At 29.4% G+C, this 26,591-nt stretch overlaps 5 protein-coding genes across 8 annotated transcripts; 2 read left to right on the top strand and 3 right to left on the bottom strand.

Moving 5' to 3' along the window:
• Window positions 1-554: 554 nt before the first annotated feature.
• Window positions 555-10,583, top strand: LOC136998835 (uncharacterized). Its single transcript, XM_067352128.1, has 7 exons — window positions 555-1,378; window positions 2,768-2,839; window positions 5,700-5,806; window positions 6,070-6,220; window positions 6,289-6,482; window positions 7,039-9,790; window positions 9,888-10,583. Exons 1-4 carry the CDS (start codon window positions 1,188-1,190, stop codon window positions 6,138-6,140), a joined length of 441 nt encoding a protein of 146 aa, XP_067208229.1. The 5' UTR covers window positions 555-1,187; the 3' UTR covers window positions 6,141-6,220; window positions 6,289-6,482; window positions 7,039-9,790; window positions 9,888-10,583.
• Window positions 10,584-11,352: 769 nt separating this feature from the next.
• On the bottom strand, window positions 11,353-12,952 carry LOC105667334 (THAP domain-containing protein 2-like). Of its 3 annotated transcripts, none has more exons than XM_067352125.1 (4): window positions 12,716-12,952; window positions 12,437-12,604; window positions 12,256-12,361; window positions 11,353-11,998 (listed from the first exon to the last, which is right to left on the bottom strand). In XM_067352125.1, the coding sequence occupies exons 2-4, from the start codon at window positions 12,587-12,589 to the stop codon at window positions 11,364-11,366; spliced, it is 894 nt and encodes a 297-aa protein (XP_067208226.1). In that variant the 5' UTR covers window positions 12,590-12,604; window positions 12,716-12,952; the 3' UTR covers window positions 11,353-11,363. The 3 variants fall into 3 exon arrangements, with proteins under 3 accessions (XP_067208226.1, XP_067208227.1, XP_012214510.1); XM_067352126.1 differs by having other exon boundaries at window positions 12,437-12,624; XM_012359087.2 differs by having other exon boundaries at window positions 12,437-12,952.
• Window positions 12,953-14,442: 1,490 nt separating this feature from the next.
• LOC105667347 (uncharacterized) lies at window positions 14,443-15,950 on the top strand. Its single transcript, XM_067352127.1, is given in 4 exon segments — window positions 14,443-14,720; window positions 14,722-14,757; window positions 15,002-15,203; window positions 15,282-15,950. Coding segments are annotated over 4 exon segments (579 nt in total). The 3' UTR covers window positions 15,345-15,950.
• Window positions 15,951-15,983: 33 nt separating this feature from the next.
• LOC136998680 (uncharacterized) lies at window positions 15,984-19,328 on the bottom strand. The gene is made up of 11 exons (XM_067351762.1): window positions 18,990-19,328; window positions 18,634-18,904; window positions 18,312-18,530; window positions 18,120-18,200; window positions 17,958-18,035; window positions 17,357-17,449; window positions 17,086-17,127; window positions 16,862-17,011; window positions 16,527-16,744; window positions 16,198-16,366; window positions 15,984-16,102 (listed from the first exon to the last, which is right to left on the bottom strand). The coding sequence occupies exons 2-11, from the start codon at window positions 18,902-18,904 to the stop codon at window positions 15,984-15,986; spliced, it is 1,440 nt and encodes a 479-aa protein (XP_067207863.1). The 5' UTR covers window positions 18,990-19,328.
• Window positions 19,329-20,492: 1,164 nt separating this feature from the next.
• On the bottom strand, window positions 20,493-26,011 carry LOC136999088 (uncharacterized). Of its 2 annotated transcripts, XR_010889490.1 has the most exons (8): window positions 25,870-26,011; window positions 25,158-25,356; window positions 24,653-24,795; window positions 24,221-24,485; window positions 23,772-24,140; window positions 22,779-23,004; window positions 22,410-22,526; window positions 20,493-21,968 (listed from the first exon to the last, which is right to left on the bottom strand). XR_010889490.1 is itself a non-coding variant. In XM_067352559.1 (7 exons), exons 4-7 carry the CDS (start codon window positions 23,805-23,807, stop codon window positions 21,856-21,858), a joined length of 492 nt encoding a protein of 163 aa, XP_067208660.1. In that variant the 5' UTR covers window positions 23,808-24,485; window positions 24,653-24,795; window positions 25,158-25,356; window positions 25,870-26,011; the 3' UTR covers window positions 20,493-21,855. The 2 variants fall into 2 exon arrangements, 1 of the variants encoding a protein (XP_067208660.1); XM_067352559.1 differs by having other exon boundaries at window positions 23,772-24,485.
• Window positions 26,012-26,591: the final 580 nt, after the last annotated feature.

The raw sequence follows: 26,591 nt of genomic DNA on the forward strand, positions 1-26,591 counted from the left end.
AAGCTTGATCTTGTTTCATACGATTATGATAATCAACACTTTTTGTAACATATAAACAAGAATGTTGATGATATAACATTAATAAAATTTTAACATTTTTTTTATTATCCATTTTTTATTATAAAAGAAGTTTTTTCTGAAAATCAATTTTATATATTATTATACTTTTCTTGAAAAATAATATGTATATATAGGTTATAATATATTTTTAATGTCTAATTTAATCTGCATTAAAACTAATAATAACTACTTATGTAAATCTTATTAATTATTAATCTTATTAATTAATTTTATTTAAGAATTATATTTCTTTTATTTTTTCAATTCTATAATTACTTACTAAAATATTATTTATATTGTTCACAGTATCTCATATCACTATAAGTATCTTATATTTTGTCTTGACAGATAGTAAAATAAACTAGTAAAAACTAATAACTCGCAATAACTCGTACCGAAAAATGGGACGCAACGCATTTTTTCGTTTGAGCTTCTTTTTCGAGTTTTGCATCCAAATGCAGTGTGTACATGATCCGAGTTCTAGTAACTTTCTCTCAGTCCGAGATCTCGGACCGAGTTCTAGTATCGTGGACACAAGGCTTAACTCTCGAGCTCAATCAGAAATATAGAAGTATTATATAAATTCATATGGCAAATTCCCACTAAGCGCGTTACGCGTTGCGTCATTCGTCGCGTCACGACTTAACCAATCAAAACATTCCATTTTACTGCATCATTTGCTGCGCGAATAAAATAGGATGTTTTGATTGGTTAATTTATGACGCGACAGATGACGCCGACGCGTGACGCGCTTAGTGGAAATTTGCAATACATGGGTTAGATAAAAAAAAGTGGGGTAACAAACAATCCATATTTTCATAGTCAAAGATTTCCAGTGTACTTATATTTTAGTGGGTTTTGGTAATAAGTTGCCATTCTGTGTGTGGCAGTTTCCCCGGCGAGAGCAGTGAGAACTTGCTGAAGTTTATCGGTTTGTTAAAAAATCGAATTATTTAAGGAATTTTAACGTGGTAATCTATAGGATCTAGAGGGTTTGTGCCGAATAGCAGATATTAAGCTGAAAATATTCCACTTTAAAAATTAAAAAGTATAACGTTCAGTGAAGTGAACAAACCGGTTATAATATCTATATTCTCACGTGGTAACGATCAATTAAGAAAACAAATATGTCTGATCCATATACTTTTCCGAACGAGATATTAGAAATAATTTTCAATTTCTGTGATGTATATACTTTATATCAGCTTACTATGGTATGCAGACAATTTAATATTGTGGCATGCGATACATTAAATAATAAAAGTCAACATTTGTTTGTCAGTATCACGAATCAGAAAGGGAAAAAATTGTATGAACGGTAAGTTAAATAAAGCTTAATCTTTATTTATATTGCAATTTATTCTAGAACAGTGCTCGGAATTAGTTGAGCATTTTAGCAGATTTTTGTGGTTGATATCTCCTTCCTTCTTCTTATGAAAGATTTATACTGTATCCGATGTCAGACGTACGACGTCCGATGTCTAATAATAAAGCTTGTTTTCTAGACAAAACTTCTAGCTAGAATATTTTTCTAGACATCGGACGCAGTATGAATCCTCCATTATCGCCTGCGCCACAACTGCTAGGATCAGCGCCGAGTGTTAGGAATGATACTATTCAATTATGAGTGGGTTTTTCTCTTTTGATTATTGAAAAAGATGAAAATTTATTAAAATTTGTTAAAAATATTTTTCTATTTATAAATTTATTATGTTAAAATATTTCAATAGATTTCCGTGTCAACCATGAGGTACTAAGACACTATAAACGTAAGTATTCTCGTCTGCGCCATTTTTCTCCCATTCCTCCACTCCTTTATCTCTCAGTCCCTTCAAAGTTCGAGCAGCTTAGAAGACATAACCTAATCATCATAAACTTCTTAGCTCAGTGACAAAGGAATGAGTGGGCAAGGAGTGGGGAAATGGTAGAAAATGGCGCAAACGAGAATACCTGAATCTTTAGTGTTCTAGAGGTATTATTGCAGACGCGATCTTTTTTTTTCTTTTTTTTTAAACATAAAGCGATATTTGTAGAGCGGTATTCATAGGCTGGTATTTATAGTCCGTTCTTATATTTAAGATTCTCTTAAATATTGTCTTAAAATGCTACGAACCAATCAAAAAGCCACATTAGTATCTTAAGACAACGATGACGACGACTTAAGACGATCTTAAATATAAGAAATAACTATGAATACCGTCCACAGTCCGTCTTTATATTCAAGATTGTCTTAAGTGCGGACTTTTATTAGCTATCTTTGTGACACACAGATTATGTCTCACGAAGAAAGCGAATATAAGTCCCTTAAGACGATCTTGACTATTAGCGTTTTCGAATAAACGGGGTTTGAACGATCTAGGGTTGATCAATCACTATTTTACTATAAATGCAAGTCTTTCATTGGTGGAGAGGTTGCAATGACGTCATTAACCAATCTTGGGTCGTTCAAATCCTGTATAATCGAAAACGCTATATAAGAACGGACTATGAATACCGGCCATAGTTTATTCTTATCTTTAACATTGCTTAAGTATGGTTCTAAGATACTATGAACCAATCAGAAAGCCATATTAGTATCATAAGACAGTATTTAAGATAATCCTGGAATAAGAACGGACTATAAATACCGTCCATAAAAAACCAAGAAAATATAATCTTCTTCATATTTTATTTTTATAATTAAGAATTCGTTATTTTTTGTCTTCAGTGAAGTAGGCCTACTGAGAAAACCACACAAAAAAAACATGCTGGCGTCGCTGGCCTTGACGGCTGAGGCACGGTAAGAAGAAAAAAAGAGATGTCAACCACGGATATCGGCTGACTCAATTAATTCCGAGCATTATTCTAAAACAGGGCTAACGAAATGTGGCTCGCGAGCCGATCTATCCGTCAATCGCTTTCCTCTCGAACACGACTCGTCGGCTGGCAGAACCATTGAGATATATAACATACTGGCTTAGTTTACATCGATTGTTTAGTACACGTACCAAGCACTAAATCTGCTTCTTTGATTGGCGTAGATTTTACACTAAACAATTTATACCTATCGGAGAAGCAAATTTAGAACTTGGTACGCGTACTAAACAATCAGTGTAAACTAAGCCATTGGCGTATGTTATATAGCTTAATGGGCAGAACCGATCCCTCCGACCGGGAGTCGAGTTGGTCAGGACCATAAGTAGCGTATCGTTAAGCATCGAAGTTTCCAACAATTCACGATGAACAGTGGGCTCCGTAATATCGCACAATGCGATACCTACGGTCCTGACAGACTCGACTCCCGGCCGGAGAGATCGGTTCTGCTGGCCGACAGGTCGCGTTGGAGGGGAAGTGTTTGACGGAAGGATGGGCTCGCGAGCTACATTTCATCAGCCCCGTTCTAGAATTTTTATTTTATTACGTTGCCTGCCGAACAGATTTTTTACAATGGCCTAGTTTACATCGTGCACTTGATACGCGTATCAGGTACTATTGGTTTGTTCTTTATAGCTGAACTGGCTGCTAGTTCAGAGTTTATCTTTTTCCCTCCACATTGGAAGGAGAAAGATAAGCTCTGAACTAGTGCAACTAGTTCAGCTAAAAAGAACAAACCTTATATTTGTACGAAATTCGTACTAAATATTTAGTACATACGATGTAAACGCCGCCGGATTAATTAGATACGAGCGTATCATGTAGGAGTATCGTACCAGAGAGAAGCCTGAGAGGCGCCACGGCCAGGTTTTACGTGATCCGCCAAAGCGATACGCCACCTGTGGACTTAAAATGTGGACATTGGAACTACGTAGCCATGTGCACAATTTTTGGTTTCGTTCCGTGCTATGTCCACGAAGGATCGATAATACAGAGTAATGTGCACATTGATGTATATTATATATGTATATTATACATCACGTGCACATTACTCTGTATTATCGATCCTTCGTGGACATAGCACGGAAACCAAAAATTGTGCACATGGCTACGTAGTTCCAATGTCCACATTTTAGGTCCACAGGTGGCGTATCGCTTTGGCGGATCCATAGACATAGGAATAAGGAGACGGAGTGTAAGCCGCGGGGGGTGAAGCCGCTTTCGGGGAGCGGGGACTACGGTCACATGGTACTTTGGTGCCGCATTTATGCTACAACTAATGCCAATGTGGCACCAAAATATCACGTGACTGCTATTCCCCGCACCGCGGAACTGGCTTCACTCCCCTCGCCTAAAGTAAGATTTTATGCTCTGTCTCCTTATTTCTATGTCTATGGGCGGATCACGTAAAACCTGGCCGTGGCGTCTCTCAGGCTTCTCTCTGATCGTACTAAACTGATACGCGTATTAAATGATACAAATGACGATGTAAACGCACAAAACGCATTTTGGAAGGAATTTAGCATTAAGCATAACTTCAATTAAAACCGGTATTATCATTAACCTTTGGTCTCTCTCAAACGATATTATATTAAAATGTCATGTAAAAAAGGAGTAAATGGCTGCGTTCAGCAGAACAACTGCTGAATTGTCGTCTAGTCAACACTTAACGTTGATTTGTTGGTTCTAAAAGTAAGAGCCAATCATGTTCGATTGCTACCAAGCGATTTGTTCTGCTGAACGCGCCCAATGCGAGAGAAGATTACTTATCGTAATCATTATGCGTCTTTTTCGACTATATTGTAAATTTTGAAACATTTAAAACCTGGCCATACACTTTTACGTACTATTATTATTTATATTTTCTCGTCTTTATTCAAATAAATAATGTACTCTACTTACAAAACAAGAATAAACTTAAGCAAATTGCAATTCCAAATACCACCGCTAGAAGGCAATCGACATGAATTAAATTCGTATTATTTTTTCTCCTTTAGTACGTTCAATGTACACGCATCCGTACTAAAGCTTTGGTGTCCTGATGGAAATATTTTGCTGAAAGTACTATGAAATCAATAAAAAGTAAAATAAAAGTTTTTGAAAAATTACTGAATATATTTCAAAATAAATCATAATTTTTTGTATGAAAATTTAATGTAATGCTATGAAGTATAAGGAAAGATAAAATATACTGCTGAAAAATGATAAAAGAGTTTTTAAATAATTATCATTATGAAATTTACTGAATTGAACTGAAAACTGTTACTTTTTAATGATAAGTTGCTGAAATATTTATGAAATTAATTAATGGAGTTAATTGAGAGAAATTTTCAAATACATTTCAGTAAAATTTCGTTATATTTTTAGAACAATATTTCTATCAGAGTGGGCACCAAATTTAATACGCGTACCAATGTTTTGACGATGTAAACTAAGTCTATATTTCATTTTTATTGACAGAGACAATGCAATGACATCATTAATTACTTTTAAATTAATCTAAATTTGTCCAGTTAAAAGAATTAATAAAAAAGTGTTTTTAATAAACATACTTTTTTCAAATCTAATACAATATTTGTCGATAAAACTTTTTCACATATTAACGTTAAGTCACAGCTTTTTATCTTGTTTTTAATTATGCAAAACTTGTTTCAATTATTTAATTATATCTTTTTCAAATATATTTTAATATTTACATATTTTCAGAATATAGAATATTCACGATTTTATATCATATTTTATATCATAAGATCATATTGGAAAACACGTCTTATTTTCCTTTACAGATATAAACCACTATTATCTTCATATAATTCTATATTTATTACATATTACAACTGGATATCTGCAAGTTATAAAGAAAGTAATATATATGAAGAACAAGAGAAAATAGGTATAGAATATTATAGGAGTGATAAATGCCTACAAATGACTAAAAATACGATTTGGTTTTGTGGAGATTATTTTTTTGCTTATAATCGCGCAAAGAACGGTACCATTAAAAAGAATGAAAAGATTGTGGGAAATAATAACACCTTTATTAAATCTATTGCTCTTTGCGATGATTATATTATAAGTGGCGATGTGTGACTATTTATTTATAAACTGTATTTTATGTTTATTTTTTATTTTTATTTTTGACAAAAATTCTTGCAGAAATGGTATTATTAAATACTGGAGAATTGAATCAGAGAAAGATGGAAGAAGTTATCTTAAATATTCAATAATACATAATGTAGATGAAGAAATTGATCACATAGACGCAACATCACAACACATTATAATTGGTTCTGAGAATTTTATAAAGGTAAGATTCAAGAAAAATTGCAATAATGCTATATTAATGTAGTATGTAAAAAGTATGTTTTTGCGTAGATACTGAAATATACAGACGATAAAGAATGTTGTACGAAAGAAAACGAAATATTTTGTAATGTCGACATGAAACGACATATGGGCAAGTCTCATATGAGATCAATCTCATTTGATCCTATAGAAACAAAATTTGCTGCTAGTACCTATAATGATCTTCATTCATCGTCGTTTCTAATTTATGATATTGAAAAAAGGTAAGTTTTATTTCAATTAATTGATCAGTTTCTACAAATGTTGGGTTAAACGTTGACTATGTTTGTACAGACATTATTTTATGATTTGATTTAAAAACATTTCTAATTATAACTTACAAGGACGGTTTGATAATCCAAAAATTCTAAAAAATCTGAAACTTCAGAAATATAATATATAAATCTAATCAGAAAGCTATTTCTTGTTTTGGCGAAAACTATTTTTAGAGGGGAAAATACACTTCGGAAAATTAGATTTTCTTTGAAGAGTGTTTCCAACCTTAAAATAATTTTTTAGTTAAAACAAAAAATAGCTTTTTGATTAGGTTCACATGTATTATATTTCTGCAAAGTTTCAGATTTTTTAGAATTTTCGGGTTATCAAACCTTCCTTTTAGTGAGTACTGTATAATATTATTTGAAATAACCGTCAATATTTTTCTACTTGTTAGCAAATTTATTTTCGTTTTTGTTTTACTGTTTTTGACCATATATTTATATATAAAAGTTTCAAAAATTATTTTTAGTCATATATAAATTTAAAATTATAATTTTTTAGATATCTGTTATTCTGATGTATAAGGATATAATTGCACCTTTTTATTCCCAAAGATGACAAGAATATCTTGTTACGGCTTTTCAAATAACTGTCCCAGACAGCACACATGTCTAAAATCGGGACATAAGACATCTTAAAGACATCATTAAGACGTCTTTTAGATACCATGTCTAAAAGGCGTCTTAATGACGTCTTTAAGCCGTCTTATGTCTCGATTTTGGACATGCGTGCTGTCTGGGTGTCATTCTATTAAACACCGAAATCTAATTTTTTTAATTGTGTGAGAATGTGGACTGTGAAACCAATTACCAGAGATTTGCGTAAATATATCTTTATTTATATCCCAGGGAGAAACACAAGATCGGATATACGTCTATTAGATGTTGGAGCCATCTAGTCTAAAATAATGTCTAGAAATATCTAAATTAGATGCCATGTAATTTTGTGTTATTTATTTCCTTATACAAAATTAAAACTTTATATTTACACAATAGCGATGTATTGTTTATCAAACACTGTTTAGATTACAAATTATCTTTCGACATCTAATAGATGTCTAATAGACTTCTAACAATAAGTAAATATATTTATGCAATATAGCCTCATCAGGATAAAAACACAAAAATTTTGTGGTTAAAAAAATAATCTCATAAAATGTATTTTTGGTCTAATATTAATATTTACTTTGTATTTGCGCGAATCAATTTCTGTCTGTCATGATTTTGGAGATTATAAAATTAATAATGATGTCTACATATATGGTCGATAGCTATACCTGCAAAAAGAAAGAGATAGCATTATGTCTGTCCTCTTTTACCCGAGGCTGTCAGCAGCATATATAATTATAATCGATTATAAATTGTTCTTTAATATTATACACTGCCGGCCAAAAGTTTGGATACACTTGCCTGTACACCGTTCATTTTTATTTAGCAAGATTCCACCGCTTTCTAATAAACTTTTTTGTTTTTTATTAGTTAGTTAAATCTTAATTTATATGAAAAAAATCAATTTGTCTGATTTTTATGAAAAGAATTATCGAAAATATCGCTAAAGTATAACTAGTGGTAGGCAAGTTCGGTGCTCGATAAGAGATATACATGCTTACTTCAAGGTCAGTTAATGTTTTAATGCTTTATTTACGTTTTACGTAAGTCACAATGAGCATTTAAAATTGGTTTTGTCAGTATTCTGTACGGTTGAAATGTGTCTACATCACTAGCAACTAAGAGTTCAAAGTTTTTTAAAGTGTTTTTGCACTGATCTAAAAAAATGGGAAAAAACAAAGAAATACCTATGGAAAAACGAGATGCTATTATTGCCTTATATAATGAAGGCATGTCTTATCGAATCATCGCCAAAAAAATGAAAGTCTCATTAAAAGGTATTTAATCAACTATTGCCAGATTCAAAGACACCGGCACCTTTCGTAGCCATTCTCGCACAGGACGTCCAAAAGTAACCACCCGACAGGAAGATCAACATATAGTAGTTATTAGCAAGAGAAATAGACGCTTAACAGCACCGGAAATCCGCGCAGACATCAATAAAACTTGAAAAAATCCAGTATCGCTTACAACTGTGAAGAGACGTTTAAGAATTGCCGGTCTAAAAGGATGTGTTGCAGTGAAAAAACCTTTGCTCCGTCCAATAAATAAGAAGAAACGACTTGAATGGACTCTCCAACATCGAAACTGGACGATAGAGCAGTGGAAACAGGTACTTTAGACTGACGAATCCAAGTTTGAAATCTTTGGATTTCGTAGACAAATTTTTGTAAGAAGAAACACCTCTGAAAAAATGACACCGCAGTGCATTGTGCCCACGGTAAAACATGGGGGTGGTTCTATAATGGTATAGGGTTGCTTTTGTGGCTATGGCATTGGAGATTTTATAAAAATCGATGGTATTATGAGGAAAGAAAACTATAAAAATATTCTCATTCGAAATGCAATACCTTCCGGTGTCAGACTAATTGGCCGTGGCTTCATTTTACAACAAGACAATGATCTTAAGCACAGTTCCCGCCTCTGCCGAAAGTATTTAGAGAATAAAGAAGCTGATGGCGTTATCGTTAATATGGTCTGGCCACCTTAATCGCCCGATCTGAACCCAATAGAACTTCTATGGGAAGAGCTTGACAGAAAAATTAGAATCTCCTGTCCATCATCTGCTGGGGAGCTATGGCGACAATTACAAAATGCTTGGTCTTTCATAGAACGAGATACAATAAATAAATTAGTAAAAAGGATGCCTCGACTTGTGGAAGCAGTCATCAAAAAGAAAGGTGGTTTTTTTGATGAAAAGACAGTTTAAAAGTTTTGTCTCAGAAATTCTTTAAATTCAACTTATTTGTTTTTTTTTTTTTAATTATCTATAGTTTTTGTATTATTATTTGATTATTTAAACAAAAATTATATTAATAAAAGTTTTTGTTTCAATAATATCTGGTTTTTCAATGGTGTATCCAAACTTTTGGCCGGCAATGTATTATATATTAATATTATATATATATATATATAATATTTTTACGGAAAAATTGTTTTAGTAATTTTGATTTTTGCGGGTGCTATATTGACCAATCAATATCGATCATTTATATGATTGGTTACGTTGCCTTTCATACCGCTCAGGCTCAACAAGTATTGCCGCGCGAATGCCGTAACCTATTCACGTGTTCACGTGCTGTGCTGTCTTGTGTCTCGTGTGTGCTGCTATAAAACAGTGAAAAATGGATAATGAAGAGAAACCGGTAAGTGCACGATTTTTTTCCCAAGGAAAAATTGATTGTGCTTTATCTTGTGATTTAATATATTTGTGTACTTTAAAGTAAAATATTACGCTTTTAGGTTAGTTCGCATTTGCAAAAGTTCGCGTTGCATCGCATTGTACACTCTTTAGTTCTTTTTTCTCTCCAACGCCTGAATATAACGTTCTTCTCATTTTAAGTGCGAATTGTATACAAGTGTACAAAATAGCAACGCAACAATAACAAACCTTTTGTTTGTTTTACTTCTAATAATGTATAAACTCAATTTTTAGATTATACTTTTTTAAAGATTTTGTCAACTTTGTCTTATTAAAATTTTAGATCTGGAAAATATTAGGTTATTTTTTATCTTAGAGTATTAGTAAAATTGAACTTAACAAATTTTATAATAAATATAATTAAATATTGTGTATGTATTCGCAAAGAAATTTGAATAATGTCGAAATGTATCGTATAATATATTCTACTGTAGTAATATATAAGTACCTACTTTAGAAATCTTATAAATATTATTATATTATATATATTACAATTATGTACTGTGTTAAATGTATATTATGCAGTATTGTTTTAAGGCTCAGTGAAACATATACTAAGAAAAAATACAGCATTGTAGTGTATGCGTCAAATGATATTAAAGATATAAATGCGCAAGCATCCTACAATGCTGTATTTTTTCTCAGTATATGTTTCAGTGATCCTTAAAACAATATTGCATATTATAATAAAACAATGTACTTATGTACTACATATAAATAAATCTGATATTACATTACACGAGGCTATAATTTTGACAGTTCATTAATATATATTAACAATCCGTTGGGTTAAGCCCATATCAGACTACGTATTAAAGATTGAAGATTGGAATTTAATTAATCAGGACAGAAGACTAAAATTTCTTTGTTCTGTTTAGTCAAATTTCAATTTTAATTGTTAATGCATGGTTTGATACGAGCTTTATATAAGCTTTATATAAGGCGTCTAATCAACATTTATAAGACATCTACAAGACGTCTAATAGATGTGTCTAATAGAAACCATTTCGACGTCTACCGAGATGCAAAAATCAACTTATTTTAGATCTATAATCTAATTTAGATCGTAAAGTCGAATAGACGTCAACTAGACATCTATTCGACTTTACGTTTCTCCCTGGGATGATAAAACATTTTTTTCAACAGATTTGACTCTGTTTAGGATGTATATGTACTCTTAGTTTATATTTACTTCGAATTCTTGATTAATTTAACATAATACCTGTAGCTATTTTTTAAGAAGATGTAAATTTATTCTTATTTAAATAATGAAAAATACAAGTTTTGGCAGTGTAAGCGAGTACTGATTAGAGTACCTCAAGTAAGAGTACGGACAACAGAACATAAATGAGGCAAAACCGGAAACGTGTCTAAAGAGCGCGCGCATTTTCAAATATGCTCTGAAGGGTAAAACTGAAATTGTACATATAACAATGATTTTATACTGTATAAATGGAAGGAGATATAAATAGAATGAAAGAAAATTGTTTAATTAAAAATAGGATATTAACTATTTTTTAATAAATTTTATTTTTTAATAGATACCTAAATATTTTACCAACATGCAAATCTACATTATTGCGAAAGTGAGTCTTTTTTATAGCGAGAAATTTGAGAACATCGTCGTTTATGCCACTATTGAATTGCAAACTCTCTAATTTTCTTGTTAAAGTTCTTATTGAGGGAAGAGGCATCGTTTTACGAACTTCTTCATATCCACATCTGCCGCATGCAAATCTTAATTTGTAAGCCCTTTTGAGAATATCAATTGGCCATTTTGGAACCTTCTTGATATTCCCAGTCAAGAACTTAATCTGTGTTTCATTTAAAATAGGCTTTATTGCATCTAGAATCGAACCTCCATTACGTACTGTGCGTAATCGCTTCATTTGCCTTTTCGTCCGCTGTAGCTTTTTTTTCATATCCTTGCGCAACCTTTCGCTTTTTTCCAGGAGTCCTAATAATCTCTGTATCTTCTCATCAGAATTTTCGGTAGTTTCCATCCTTCCTATGCTAAGTTCTTCATCGAATAACGTATCTTCGCTGCTAATAGTATCATCGGCGATATAGTTTTCATTATGACCTATATCAGTTTCGCTTTGATTGGTATGCTCGATGGTCTGCACGCTGGTGGTGGTATCGATGACATTTTCTTTTGTAAACAAATTATAGATTTTGTCATTTTTGTTTTAATAATTGTTACAATTGAATTAAATTAAATTTTTTATTATTTTATATATATTTTTTTAAATATTAATGTTATAAATATTAAAAAATAGTTTAGTAGTTTTCTATTCACAGTAAACAAAATATAAAATTTATATATACTATATATATTACTATATTTTATATATACTTTTTATATTTATTTATATTAATATATATTTATTTATTTATATGTGTGTATACCTTTTTGTGTAGTCTGAAGCTTACAAAACATAGTTGGAATAGCATCTTTTTTCAATTTACGATTGCCATTTCCATTCTTCATCCACATTTCTGCAGCAAAGTGTGCCTGGAATAATATACGTTGTTTTATAATTTTCGTTTTATAATCATCTACATTTAACAAAAACAAATGCTTACTAACCTCGCATAACACTGAATTATTAGACGGAATCCAGTCTTGTCGTCCTGTGCTTTCAGCCCAAATTTTTCTTCTTTTTGGATCTCGAGGAAAACGGCACATTTTAAAACCTTTCTTGGCAGAGTTTGTGCAATAATCAGCTACACAGCCAGGCATTGTTTAACTTGACAGCTTTAATTGTTAACAAACAACTAGGTTATGTTAAAACATTAATGACAAGAAATTAATATTTTTATGTCATTAAAAAAATATATAATTCCAATGCAATCTTTCACTACTCACCTCTTTTCTTATTTATATTTTATTCTCATATAAAGCACAGAATTATTTTAATTAAAACAATTTCTCTTCAAACAGTGGTATACACAGTTGGTGCACACGGACATGCTACTTCCGCTTTTGCCTCAATTTGACGGACCAATCACCGATCGTTACCCTGTTGTCTGTACTCTCACTTGAGGTACTCTAGTACTGATCAAGGGAGATAGGAAACTATACATTTTACAATACTAATGAGTGAAAATGGTGGAGTAGTTTACGACTTGTCTGTTGTCCCTGGTGAAAAATGTTCTCAGAATTTTTCATTAAAATTTTCAGATTTTTTACAAAAATTTTATAACTTTTTCAGAAAATTTTAAGATTTTTTATATGAATTGGCACACTTTTCAGAAAAATTCAGAAAAGAAATGAAAATATATGAAAATATATGAATAAATTCATTATTTCTCATATTTTGCAGATCTGTATATATTAAAGCCCGTGTCCACGATGCAAGAAATTGGTTCGAGTTTTTGGCCCAAAATAGTTAGATTGCTTCAAGAAATGTGTAACCAATCAACTTGCTGTTTTTCCATAAGAACTTCAATTTAATTGGCTATACATTTCTCGGACCAAGAACTTGGACCAATTTCTTGCATCGTGGACACATGCCTTTAGAAATAATACAATTTCATACATTTCAAGTTAGTTAGTTTTCCATGTTAATTATTTATATGCGTAAAATGTTGATGAATTATAGAAAAAGATATTTTATTTATTAAAGAGAATACATAAAAATTAAATAACATTGGGTAAAAGATACAAAATAAAAAGTAAAATACTCAAAATTGAAAATTTACATATATGTAGTCAAGAAATTTTTGAAATAAAAAAAAATGGATATAAAAACTTCTTTCAAAATATATAATTTTCAAATTATTAAAATTTTTATCTTTTATTACAAATATCGTCTCATTTAAATCAATGTAATAAAATATGAAAAAAATACAATATTTTCTGAAATTCTTCATATAAATATTCTGAATAATACGGAGATAATTTATATTTTTATTCAAAACGAATTTGATAAAAATTTCTCATACGTATAAATGGAAAATATTCTGAGATTTCTTATTCTGAGATTTCTTATAATTTTCTAAAAAATGTTTTAAAAATATGAATAAATAAGAAATTTTTTCTCAGAATTTTTCATAAAATAAAATTATAAAAAATTCTTAAAATTTTCTAGGAAATTATGAGATGATTTTTCACCAGAGGTGCTGATACCATATAATTTACGATTTGGTTTAAAGAATAAATTCGTGTGTTACGTATTACAAATAAAAATACATAATATTCTTTATTCGAATTCGCTTCTAATTCTATTAAATCTGTTGCTATCAAGGATATACTGTCGTGCCAATACAGTAAGTATATACATATTTATATATCTGTTAAACTTACAGTAAGTACATATATATTATATTTGTTAAATTTACATATATAAATTCTGCATAAACAAAAATAGTAAAATTTTAAAGTTGGTAAATACTCCTTAATCTACTTTAAACACAGTAAACGCAAGTCATGTAATGCTTAGCTATCAATGATTCATAAATAAGTTTTAATTAGTATACCAAATAAGAACTAATTGCTTTAATAATCCTATTTTCATCTAATTACAATTATTGCAACATAATGCATGACTGAATTTTGTAAAGTACTTATTGTATGAATATTATCTGTTTCAGATGCCTTTTACGGGAAAAGTTGTTCTAATAACGGGAGCTAGCTCAGGAATTGAAGCTGCGACTGCTATCCACCTGGCTTAGCTTGGTGCATCATTGTCGATAACTGGACGTAATAAGGATAATTTAAACAAAGTAGCCGAACAATGTGGACAGTGCAAACCGTACATTGTGGCGAGAGAATTAACTAATGAGAAAGATGTACAAAATATCATTGACTCAACGATCAAGCATTATGGCAGATTAGATATTTTAATTAATAACGCTGGAATTGTAGAATTGCACTATAAAATCTACAAGCGTAGAACAATACGACGGGTATGTAATGATATTTTAATATATGCACAGATATGTTAAAACTAAAACATTTATTTTTGAGAATGCGTCATATAGCGTTTTCGATTATACAGGATTTGAACGACCCAGGGTTGATCAATCACTATTTTACTATAAATGCAAGTCTTTCATTGGTGGAGAGGTTGCAATGACGTCATTAACCAACCCTGGGTCGTTCAAATCCTGTATAATCGAAAACGCTAATAGATAAAATATGTATTTTCAGAATCTTTAATGTAAATGTTCATTCGGTATATCATCTGACTATACTGGCAGTGCCGCATCTAATCAAAACAAAGGGCAATATCGTCAACGTTTCTAGTGTAACCGGATTGCGATTTTTTCTAGGTATCCTAGCTTATTGCATGAGTAAATCAGCTTTGGATCAATTTACACGTTGTATCGCTTTGGAATTGGGACAGAAACAGGTATATACAAATATTTATTAGAATATTGAATATATTAATGACTTATATTATTAATTGTAAAATACACTACCCTGGTAGAAAAATCACCATGGTGCTAGGCTGGCGCTAACTTACTTGCCCCACTGCCTGATAAGGAGCTAGTATGGCATGCAGACTAGCGCCAGACACAAAATCATCACATTCTTCCAGTCTAATACCCGACTTAATCGACTAGTCAGGCGTTAGCTAGCTCTAGTGTAGTGCTATCTAGCCGTGGTGTGGCGCACGGTAGTTCTGATGTTGTACTATCTAGCCATGATGTGGCGATAGCTAGTTCTCACGCAGTTCTTATTTTTATAATCGACATCCAGATGTTAAAAATAAAATTTAATATTTTTCATTAAAAATATATATAACAAAATATAAAATATTTAATTTTCGATAATTCTCTCTTAATATTTTTACATACACATGTCCGTATAGAATTTGACGTTGCAATGTTCGGAAAAGATCTAAATGTTCACAGAAAATGATATTCAATAGAAACTCAATGTTTTATATCCAAAATTATATTAACATAAATTTTTTAAGCACTGCTAATCTGGACATTTAAATATGGAAGTTATATGAAAGTATTAATATGTTAAAACATTGAACAAAATTGTTTCAACTATTGTGTGAACTTTTTATTCTATATGAATGATAAAATGAGAAATACAATTAAGGAATAATTTAAGAATAATTTAAAAAAATTAACAACTTGAAAAGACAGTTGTTAGGCGTTTAGAGTTTGGTTTTTAGTTAGAATCCTTTCGGTGTCCACTCCCAGTCTTTTGCATTCGACAAAGTATTGCTGATTGTCTTCAAAATGTGGGATTCTTTAATATATTCTCCCTTTATATTTAATCCGATATATATGTCTGAAATAATTGTAAATAGAAATAATAAATTATGCACATACACGGTATGAGTTCAGTTACTTACTGATAATAATTAAATAATATAGTTATTTTACCTTCAATACACTGATACAGACGAGTTCTTTTGAAAACTTTTTTCCCGTTTATCTCTTTAATTGCCGTGTATTTTAATGCAATCTCTCTTGACATAATTATTTTTAATTTGTTGCTAATGTTTTTCGATAATGTTTGATCTACATCGATGTACTGACGTAAATAAGCACACTGAAAATATAAACATAGAAATTGTTAGACTATGCAAAACACTATCAAAGAACTGTTATTATATTTTACATACACACACACACACACACACGCACACATACTACACACATTTTAATTATACTTATACCAGATTTATTATACTTATACCAGAAGCACTTACAAATTCAGAACGAAAATTTTCCATTTTTAATTTTGTGTTAAATTCATCAAAATCTTTTTCTGTCAATAAAGGAAAATCAATATTATTCTGAACAAGAAAATGTTTTTTTTCCTGATTTGTTTTTTTATTACAAGCAGCCGTTTGATTAATCAGAACACTTTTTATTTTTTTTATATCAAATGCGATATTTTCTACTTTTGAAAGTAGCAAATTTATTTCTGTAAATAAAAATTTATTTTAAAAAATTTCGAAACATATATACATGAAAAATTATATATATATATATATATATGTGTGTGTGGAAAATTTCGATTGCGTTTATAATTTCAACTAACTTGTATCATTTATTTCAATCGCAGATTTCAACTGTTGTATAACATCAGCGGAACCCTCGTTTAGCTGGTTCGTTAAAATATTCGGAATAGTTGATATGACGGGTATTTCATTTTCAAACAGTAAGACATTTTCCTCCTGGCACTGTTGATCTGAAAAATATACAAACTTCTAGTAAAAATTAGTCAAGAAATATATAGTATAAGTTTATCTAAAAATACCATACCTAAATTATTTGAAAACAAGTCCAAGTCATAGAATTTTTCATCTGAAAAAAATACACCATAAAATTAAAGAATTCGTAAATAATGTATTCTATAAAGAAACATTTCATCATTATAAAATCATTGAAACGTATTTTATTATTTATAATTATACGATTTCTCATTTGCCATTTACTTCTGTAATTCAGGATAATTAAGAATATCAACATTTAATGTTGTGAACAAATCTAATCTGAATGTAAACGAATATAAATAAGAAATTTTATAAATTACCTTTGTCATGTTTATCTTTACTAGATTCTTCATAAGAATCATTTTTCATTGCAGTGTAATTTTTGTCGTTGGTTTGCTGTGACATACACTCATCTGGAAAATAATTATAAAAATAATAATGTGTAAAATTAAAATAAATGATGCAAAGTATTTAATTACGAATGTAAACACAGAAAAATGATGTTTGTTCAAGTGAATTAATTTGAGAATTACTAGCATTTTTTACAAACTTCATTAGATTTCTCATCTGTATATTACAACAATTAAAATAATACGTATAGTAAAGAAAATTAAATATATTAATTAACTAATTATGCAATATAATCAATTTTAAAATATTATTCTTAAACAAATAGACTGAGCAGGAAGAATTACTATATTCATCAACATCAAATGATTTTTATACCAAAATAAATGTTAAATTATGTTGTATAAAATTATAAAAAATTTTCAATTATGTTGCAGGCGTTGTAGATTGTAATGTATAAAAATATAATAATATATAGTTATGTAGGGCAATTGATGTAAATGTAGTGGCAATAATAAAAAAGTAAGATACATAATTGAATTATATGAAACATATGCATTCAAATAAAGTTACCTTCGAATAAGGTATCACATATTGCAGATTTGTCCGTGCATTTATTCTTTTTCTTAAATCTTTTTGATAAACTTTCACCTAAAAAAATAAGAAAATGTAATTATATGCGGTAAAAATCTAAATAGATACATTAAATATTAAACTTAGACAATCACAAAGTACATTTAGATGAGCTAGATAATTTGGAAGAACCAATTTTTCCTGCATATGATTTTTCGCCAGTCTTTTTCAATATTTTAAAAGCTGAAAATGTTAAAAATAATTAATAATTATAAATTATTATTGAATATAAAAATAGATTATTAATACATCTCATCCTATTAATTATGCTTTAAATACACATTTTACAAATACATTCGTTTGGAAGACGATCCTCGTGAAGAAATTCTTCCACTGTCGTGACAGAATTGAATAGTTCTTTTATCCGTTCTTCATTTTTTTGAAGTTTTTTTTTGCGAATTGAATTTTCTACCTTCTTTGATTTTTCATTTTGATCTTCATTTGAATTACTTGTAAAAGCAAATTCCTTGTCATTTAATAATTGTAATCTAAGCAGAGCATCGGCATACGTTTCTGTAATAAGTTTATTACAATAATAACAATAATAAAAAATTTGGTAATATTTCACAGTATTAACTTCTTATATAATTAATAGTAAAATTACATAAATTCATACTTCCATGTGCTTTAATTTCTACGGTGTACTCCGGCCATGATGTTGGTGCAGTGTCTAAATTCTTTACAATGTTATGTAACAGTTCGGAATCTCTCTCAGTGTATGGTGGCGGAAGAAATTTACATTTTATTTTCTTTGTCTTCGCGTTCCAGTCGAGCCAATTTCTTGGCACAATGTCCAGTTGTTTTGTGGACCCTTTTCTTCCTCTTGTCACGAATTGGACGATCACGTATGGACGACTTTCGTCGTCACTATCACTAGTGTCAGACATCTATAAATATAAGATAAACAAATTTAAATATACCCAGCAACCTGTAGAAAAATTATGTCACTGGCTATGTTACAATATCACTTACTGTGAAAATTCGATTTTTATCAATAGCGATGTTCAATCTTGTAAATACTTTTCGTTCAGTAGTCCTGCCATCTTGTTCGTGCTCGTGTTTTCTGCAATGTTTTTTGTTTCTCGAGCCTTGGTAGCGTTTCTATGACAACATTGTCGACATTCACACATGAATATTGACACCGTCTATTTTGACATTAGATAGACACTATTTTCTTCAGTTCGAATTCTGCAGACGTTAGCCTGCGGTATACACAAAGCATTTGCTTTGTGTAGTGGTTTAGAGTGCAAAAGTTTGGAAATTGCAAGCTTCTACACGACTATCACTGCCAACCACACTACATTGGTTATAAACCTTTCTATTTGAAGCCATATTTTCATGTTTTGCACACTGCACTTATCACCGCACTTATCACCGCACCACATCACACTAAGCCAATTGTAAACTTAAATATTCGCTTTTATATTAATGCAAAAGTCCCAAAGCAAAGACTTTTGTATTTTCTTTATTTGGTTTTAAAATCATTAATTTTGTTGAAATTGTATTAATTAAAATTGATTTGTCTGTTGATGCTGGTTTAGGATTTAATTCATAAATATCTACATTTGCAGAATTACACGGATATGTGTACACGAAATCCTTTACTTTCATAATGTCGACGTTTGCTTTAAAAATACCATCTGTGACATATATTTTTTTTATACGACAAATATTTTTATTGTTTAAAATAACAGTATTGTCGGGTGATTTTGTTGTAATGGTTATTTGTTTATATTTTAATTTTTTTATTTCTCCATTAGTCTGTTGTAGAATTTCTATTAAAGGAAGAGACGGTTTTTCATTAAGACATAATTTTTTTTCGTGCATTCTTCGAGCTAATTGAGGAGCAACATTGTGTGGTGAACGTAATGTGTTTTTCATTTTTCCTAAAAAAGTTTCAAACGGAAACGCAGTTATGTAATTTAAGTTACATTGCATATTCTGTACGTCGTCTGGTATATGTTGAAGGCTGTGTACGTTCATTACCACAAATTCTGGACCATACAGTTCTTTTGATATTAAAATGAACTTTTGCAACAGATTTCTGGCGTAATCGACATAGTTTAAAGCATTTTTTGAACATAACATTCGACATGCTACATGTAAAAGAAGAAAATGCTTGTACATATTTTTATCGAGAATATCTTTAAATAGAATTGGCCCGCCGAATAATAAAATAAATCTATAATCTGTTGCTTTATAATTTAAATGGCACGATACAGGTCTAATTTTTCGGTCAAACTCGATTCCCTACTGAAAAAAATCACGTGATAAAATCAAGTGATAAAATTACATAACAAAATCACGTAATTAATGACTAAGTAAATCACGTAATGAAATGTTCCAAATCAGTACATGATTTTTGAAAATTACATGGTTTGAAAAATCACGTAATGTTAGAAAATCATGTGATTTTATAGCAATCATATTTTAAAGAGCTGAATGATAGAAATAGAAAAACGAAAAAATATACAATTTTGATTTAGATATGTTTATTAATTTTGCATGTAGTAATGGAATTACATTATGTAGTCTCGATAAATGTAGCAATAAAATTACATTGTGATATCTTAATTATATGAAAACATTTTTTTTTAATAAAACATTTTGCATATAAAAACTAAAAACATACAAAAAATTCAGGCGTTTAAGCCAGAATTGCGTGTATTCTCTATTGAAAATACCCGTTAAATTGTTTAATTGCATAATTAATAACGTTATTTTCAAGAGTTTTCATCAGTTTTCATCAGTTAAATCGCATAACGAAATCATGTAATTTTATCACGAAGAATTTAGAAACATTTTATTAAATAACAAAAAGGCCTCCAAACATGTAATCTGTTACTTAAATTATCGCCATTTGTTTATAACATCATAATTCTCATTTATACGTAAAAAACGATTAATAAAAATACAGATTCGGCACTGGACATATATACATCATGTTATCTATATTCATAAAAACGCAAACTCTTTCAATGCTGTTAGTGTCTTTTATTATTAAATTATCAGAAATATTTACAACTTTTTTCAATGGTAAAGAATTGTTATTAAAAATATCTTCTTTAATCACTAAATGACAGATAGTGTACTCTTTCCTTGTTGGAATATCGATAATAAATTCTATAATGCGAATAAAATCTCCTTTTGTTGTTACAGCATACGAATTATCTGATCGAATCATATTTCTTCTTGATGATGTGTACAAACATCGTTCTTTTACCATTTTACGATATGTTCGACTTTCATCTGATAATTCAAGTTCTTCTTTCCACATTAAACTAGTTTTATAATGTGGTCCAAAGTATCTTGCATGCGATAATTTACATGTTTGTTTTGCGTTTTTTTTGTCCAGATAAGAAATAAAACTACTTACATTTGAAAACGCATTATGTAGTCTCGATAAATGTAGTAATAAAATTACATTATGAAAGTATGAATTACTTATTGACTAGTTCAAAATCTTAATTATATAAAAACATTTCTTTTATAATAAAACATTTTGCACATAAAAATATTAAAAACAATTGTGAAACCAAAAAAACATATATAAAAAATTCAGACTAGCGTTTAAGTCAGAATTGCGTACATTCTTTGGTAAACAATTTTCGTTAAATTGTATGTTGAATCACATAATTAATTACATGTTATTTTCGATTTTTTTGACCAGTTAAATCGCATAACGAAATCATGTAATTTCATCACAAAGAGTTTAGAAACATTTTATTATATAACGAAAGTCTCAAAAATAACATGTAATGTATCACTTAAATTATCGCCATTTGTTTATAACATGTTATAAATAAAAACGTGATTAATATATCATTATAAGCTTATTTTAGTCATCATCTGATGATGATTCATTGGAACTTGAATCATTGCTATTGTGTGAAGAACTTGATGACGCTGATGAGTTGGATGATGTGCAAATACTTTTTCTTTGTTTTTCTTCTGCAAAACATTTTTAACATTGTTATTATTAAGACATTTTTTTATTTTTTAAATACTAAGTACTTTTGAAGTATATTGTTTTCTGATTGTTTGGTGTTTATTTGCTGAAAGGTGTTTTGATCTAAGATTCTCCTCTAAAATCTAGAATGTTTATTTATTTGTTATAATCATCTATGCTAAAAAATGTTTAAAATATAAAAAATTTTTTATTTAATTCAATGTCCTATATTTTACATGTAAACACAATTTTATTACTTTTTTTAAGTGAACAAAGTAAAGAAAAAAATCTATTACTTATTATTAGAAAAAACTACTATGCTTTAAGGGTTAATTTCATTATATTAATTGCCTTTACAAATTTTTCATTAAAGAAAAACAAAAAAAGATTACCTTTTAACAGATAAAAATTATTTGTCTTGACGTTGTTAAAATAATATTTACCTTTTATTTCTGTTTCAATAAGAAAATTTATGTAGATGCTCAAGTAACGTCTCCATTTATTTATCAGTTGTTTTTTTTCTTTCTTGTGGTGCATTTCGATAAAAGCTGAATAGCATTCTAGAAGAAATAAGTTTTTATATTACGCTCATTTTGACGGAGTACATTAAAAATGCGAGTGTGTGAAATCCTAACTTTATTATTGGATAATGTTATTAATAGCACTATTAAGCCAAATAAATGTCTATTAGATGTCTATTAGACGTTTTTTTGACCTGTATTATAATGATTTAGCTTTAATAGTGATATTAATAAAATAATCCAATAATAACTAATTCTTTACAAAGTGATTATTTTTTCTGTTATACATACTTTTTAAAACAGCTTTTTTTACCGGTGTTAGTGGCTTTCTTGGGGATCGGTTGGGCAATCTATTTTTACTTCTTTCCAACAACACAGCTCTATTCATCAATTTGTGCACTCCCCAAAGTGCTCGGCTCAATTGTCTAACAAATAAAGAAGGTCTTTTCAACTTCTTTATTTCTTTCCATGTTATATACGGTATTGAGATACCGTACCTCAAGTGCATCATTTTAATCTAAAAAAAAGGAATTAAAATTTTTGTTATTGTTTTAGAAATTATTCTAATAATTATCGTTATTGAATTAACTTATAAATACAGATTTAAAATAATTTTAATAATTTTCAACTTATATTTAAGTTGTATGTTTCTTAAATACTTAAATTTTAATTAATCTTCTTTAATAATATTATTAATTAATAACACACATTATATATTTCTTAAATTTTAAGTTCCCAAAATAAAAAAATAAGTTCCAAAAGAATTATTGTTTTTATCAAAACGACGTACAAAAACGTAAAACAAAAACTAGTTACGTAGTAAAACAAAAAATACGTTACGAGGATGTGCGTGACAAGATAAAAATATTGAGTTTATAAGTGCGGAAAGCACACATCGCTACATTCTCGCGAATACATTAAAAATGCCTTTAGCCCGTATCAGATTGCGGATTGAAGATTAAGATTAAAGATTGAAGATTGGGACTAATCAAGAAGAAGCAATATTTGTTTGCTTCTTCCCGATTGATCAAATTCCCAATCTTCAATCTTTAATCTAAATTTTCAATGCGTAATCTAATACGGCCTTTAGAGTTCCTGCTCACAGGACGCGGAACCACTTGCCGTGCGACAAAAAACGACGCTGGAATCAAGATCACTCTTATGGAAGAGTTGTAAATTGATTGGCTATTACGATGCTTTTTGCTGCGCGGCAAATGTTTCCGCATCCTGTGGAGCTCTTAAATTTAATTTAATTTAAACAACATTTTTTACATCTAAACTTACAGTTGTTCCGCTTACTTCGTCGTTCCAAGTAGTCATATTCTCTTTATCTGTTAATCCAATATATTGATCAGAATCGTAATCCAGGTCACTTCCTTTATTCTTATTTTTTTCTTTTATCTTTCTTTGACTTTTTATTTTTTTTGCTTTCTTTCTTTGTTTTTTTTTTATTACTCTTTGCTTTTTGAGTTGTTTTATTGTTTTTTGCTAAAACTTTAATACAAAAGTCATCTTGCAATAAAGATTGCTCACTCCTTAGTTGAGAAGTACTAGGTTCACTGAAAACAGCATCTTGTAAGGGAACATTAACTGTTTCACTTCTCATCTTCTTTGGAGTACTGGTTATGCTGGGTGATGCCGGACGCTTTATTTCTGTATAATTACATTGCCAAACATTGATAAAAATTATGTAAATAAAAAAACAATTTTTTTTCAAAATTAATGTTTTTTACCTTCAGGAAATAATTGTTTTTTTGTTTTCAATGAATGAAGTTTCTCTTTCAAAAAAAATATATCATTTTTCAAATTATTGTTTTCTAATTGTAATTTTTTGTTTTCATCTTGTAAAGACTGAATTTTCTTTTCTAGAGCAATTGGAATATCAAAAAGTTTTTCACGGTTCCTTTCAAATATTATATCGTCACGATTTGAAGCTTTCAACTTCTCTTTGATTATATTTTCATCACCTTCTTTCGATGTTCTTTCATTATCAAACTCCTTAAAAATTCATAATTTTTAAGAATTTTGAACATCATAAAATATGTACATTATATAAATAAAATAAAAATAATAGTATACTAGCTATAATTAAAATAATAGTTATAATTAAAATAAACAATTAAATGTTTGTAAAAATTTATAACAATACGTGATTGAAATATTACCGTTTCTTTTTGAGTTTCGTTAGGCTCTGGATTTTCTTTTTCTAATATTTCTTTTTTATCTAATATTTTTTGTACGGCATCACTGTAGCGCATTTTTTTAAAGACATAACGTTGTTTGTTATGTTTCAAGTCCTCTTCATTAGCTGCAAAGAATTACACATTAGTAAAAACGTAATAAAATCACATTATTTGCTGAAAAGAAGAAATACTTATTAGATGTATTCAGTAAAAGATTAGAATGAATAATACAATTATTGTTATAAGAGAAAGTAATATCAAAGCTACAAAAAAATAAATTACAGAATCTTTTTACATAACACATACATAATACCAAGCTAGAATGGAGTATAACAAACAAAATTTAAAAAAAATGAAAAAAATCAGTTTGTAGAAAAAAGTTTTAAAAGAAAACAAAGAATACCGCAAAAGATTTGAAGAAAAAAAGAAAAGTATTAACTTTTCACTTAAAATTAAAAGTTATTATAAGAATAAATTTTGTACATACTTCCTACTTCCATAATTTGAGCTGCGATCAAACTTTCTTCATTGGTTATAGTATTCAGTCTTTTTACAAAATATGGATCTTCATACTTATCCAGAACTGTAAAATCTTTTATTTTGTCAATAGAAATAATGTGGATTTTTTTGCTCTCATCATTGAAATAACGTACACTAGCAAATTTAATTTGTGAATCCATAATACCCTATAAAAAATATTTTTTAATTACATTTTCAAAACTTGAAAAACATTTTTAACTATCATAAGAAAATGATTCAAATGATATAGTATTACATATTTATATTATGATTAATATTGAATTCATTTTTAAATCATAAATAAAAACAAAATTAAATGTTTCTTACAATGTATATAAAAAATAATCATAAACTATTTTGAATAGAGATAAATGATAACATCTCTCATGAAATCGCACAGCATACCGAAAAAACGTCTAGAAAATGTTTTTGGGATGATAGGATATCTTCTGGATATTTTCTTTGAGTGTATTTTGGATATGGGTGCTGTCTGAACTATTTTGAGAACATCATTTTAATGGTTATGTAATCTAAAAAAAATACAAAAAAAAGAATTTATATTTTAATTTGCTCTATAATTATTTTTTTAGCAACACATTTTGCTAAATCAAATGAATCACTCTTCTCACTATTCAAGTAGACTGAGAACAAAAATTTTATAAAAAATGTTTATTACTTACCTCATGTGTGCTTCTGCAATCCAATAAAAAAAACACGATTGATTTTGTTCATTATTTATCGTTCACTGTCTCTGATAAGACTCGTTACTGTTGAACGAGAATTTTTCGGTAGGAAACAGTGATCTCAGAAACAAACGTGTTGCGAATTGCTGAAATGCCGTCAATGGTTGATTCTCAGGACTCGATCACAGACTCTACATCAGTTATGTCTATGTTCATTGTTACACGGAATTTGCGCGTTATAACCTTTAAGACCCTTAAGCGCGTATCAGACAACGTATTGAAGATTGAAGATTAAAGATTGAAATTTGACCAATTGAAACAAAAGAAACTAAAAGTTCTTTATTCTGATACGTCAAATTTCAATCTTCAATCTTTAATCTCAATCTTTAATACGTCGTCTGATACGGGTTTTACAAAATGCAAGAGAATAGCGATAGCAATAAAATTAATCTATAAACATAACAATAAGAACAAAAAAATCCACATTTGTGAATGCATATATCGATGCAATGCGAATAGAAATACGGAACAGGTAATAGCGATGAAATTTTCGTCGAGAATTCTGTGTCTATCGCCTTATAGTCTGTGCTATTTCTGTCGCTATCGCTATTCTCTTGCATTGTGTTTCCCGTTTTAACGACAAAAAGTCGTCATTCTCGTTCATGACCGTTCATGTGTATTTTGTTTGTTCTCTCTCTTCTTCTCTTCTTATTATAATT

This window comes from Linepithema humile, chromosome 3 (genome assembly GCF_040581485.1).
Source record: "Linepithema humile isolate Giens D197 chromosome 3, Lhum_UNIL_v1.0, whole genome shotgun sequence".
Lineage (NCBI taxonomy): Eukaryota > Metazoa > Arthropoda > Insecta > Hymenoptera > Formicidae > Linepithema > Linepithema humile.

Bases quoted from the DNA above. Each gene is read 5' to 3' on its own strand.
- LOC136998835 (XM_067352128.1), top strand. From the start codon at position 1,188: ATGTCTGATCCATATACTTTTCCGAACGAGATATTAGAAATAATTTTC. The intron at 2,840-5,699 runs GTAAGAAGAAAA...TTTCCTTTACAG, and splicing joins GCCTTGACGGCTGAGGCACG to ATATAAACCACTATTATCTT. The intron at 5,807-6,069 runs GTATAGAATATT...AAATTCTTGCAG, and splicing joins TGAAGAACAAGAGAAAATAG to AAATGGTATTATTAAATACT.
- LOC105667334 (XM_067352125.1), bottom strand. From the start codon at position 12,589: ATGCCTGGCTGTGTAGCTGATTATTGCACAAACTCTGCCAAGAAAGGT. The intron at 12,362-12,436 runs GTTAGTAAGCAT...ATATTATTCCAG, and splicing joins ATAATTCAGTGTTATGCGAG to GCACACTTTGCTGCAGAAAT. The intron at 11,999-12,255 runs GTATACACACAT...TGTTTACAAAAG, and splicing joins GCTTCAGACTACACAAAAAG to AAAATGTCATCGATACCACC.
- LOC136998680 (XM_067351762.1), bottom strand. From the start codon at position 18,904: ATGTCTGACACTAGTGATAGTGACGACGAAAGTCGTCCATACGTGATC. The intron at 17,128-17,356 runs GTAATTTATAAA...TATTTTTTTCAG, and splicing joins TAAAGATAAACATGACAAAG to ATGAAAAATTCTATGACTTG. The intron at 16,367-16,526 runs GTAAGTGCTTCT...TTATATTTTCAG, and splicing joins AAAATTTTCGTTCTGAATTT to TGTGCTTATTTACGTCAGTA.
- LOC136999088 (XM_067352559.1), bottom strand. From the start codon at position 23,807: ATGACTACTTGGAACGACGAAGTAAGCGGAACAACT. The intron at 23,005-23,771 runs GTAAGTTTAGAT...CCTTTTTTTTAG, and splicing joins ACGAAGTAAGCGGAACAACT to ATTAAAATGATGCACTTGAG. The intron at 21,969-22,409 runs GTAAATATTATT...AATGTTTTGCAG, and splicing joins TATTGAAACAGAAATAAAAG to AAGAAAAACAAAGAAAAAGT.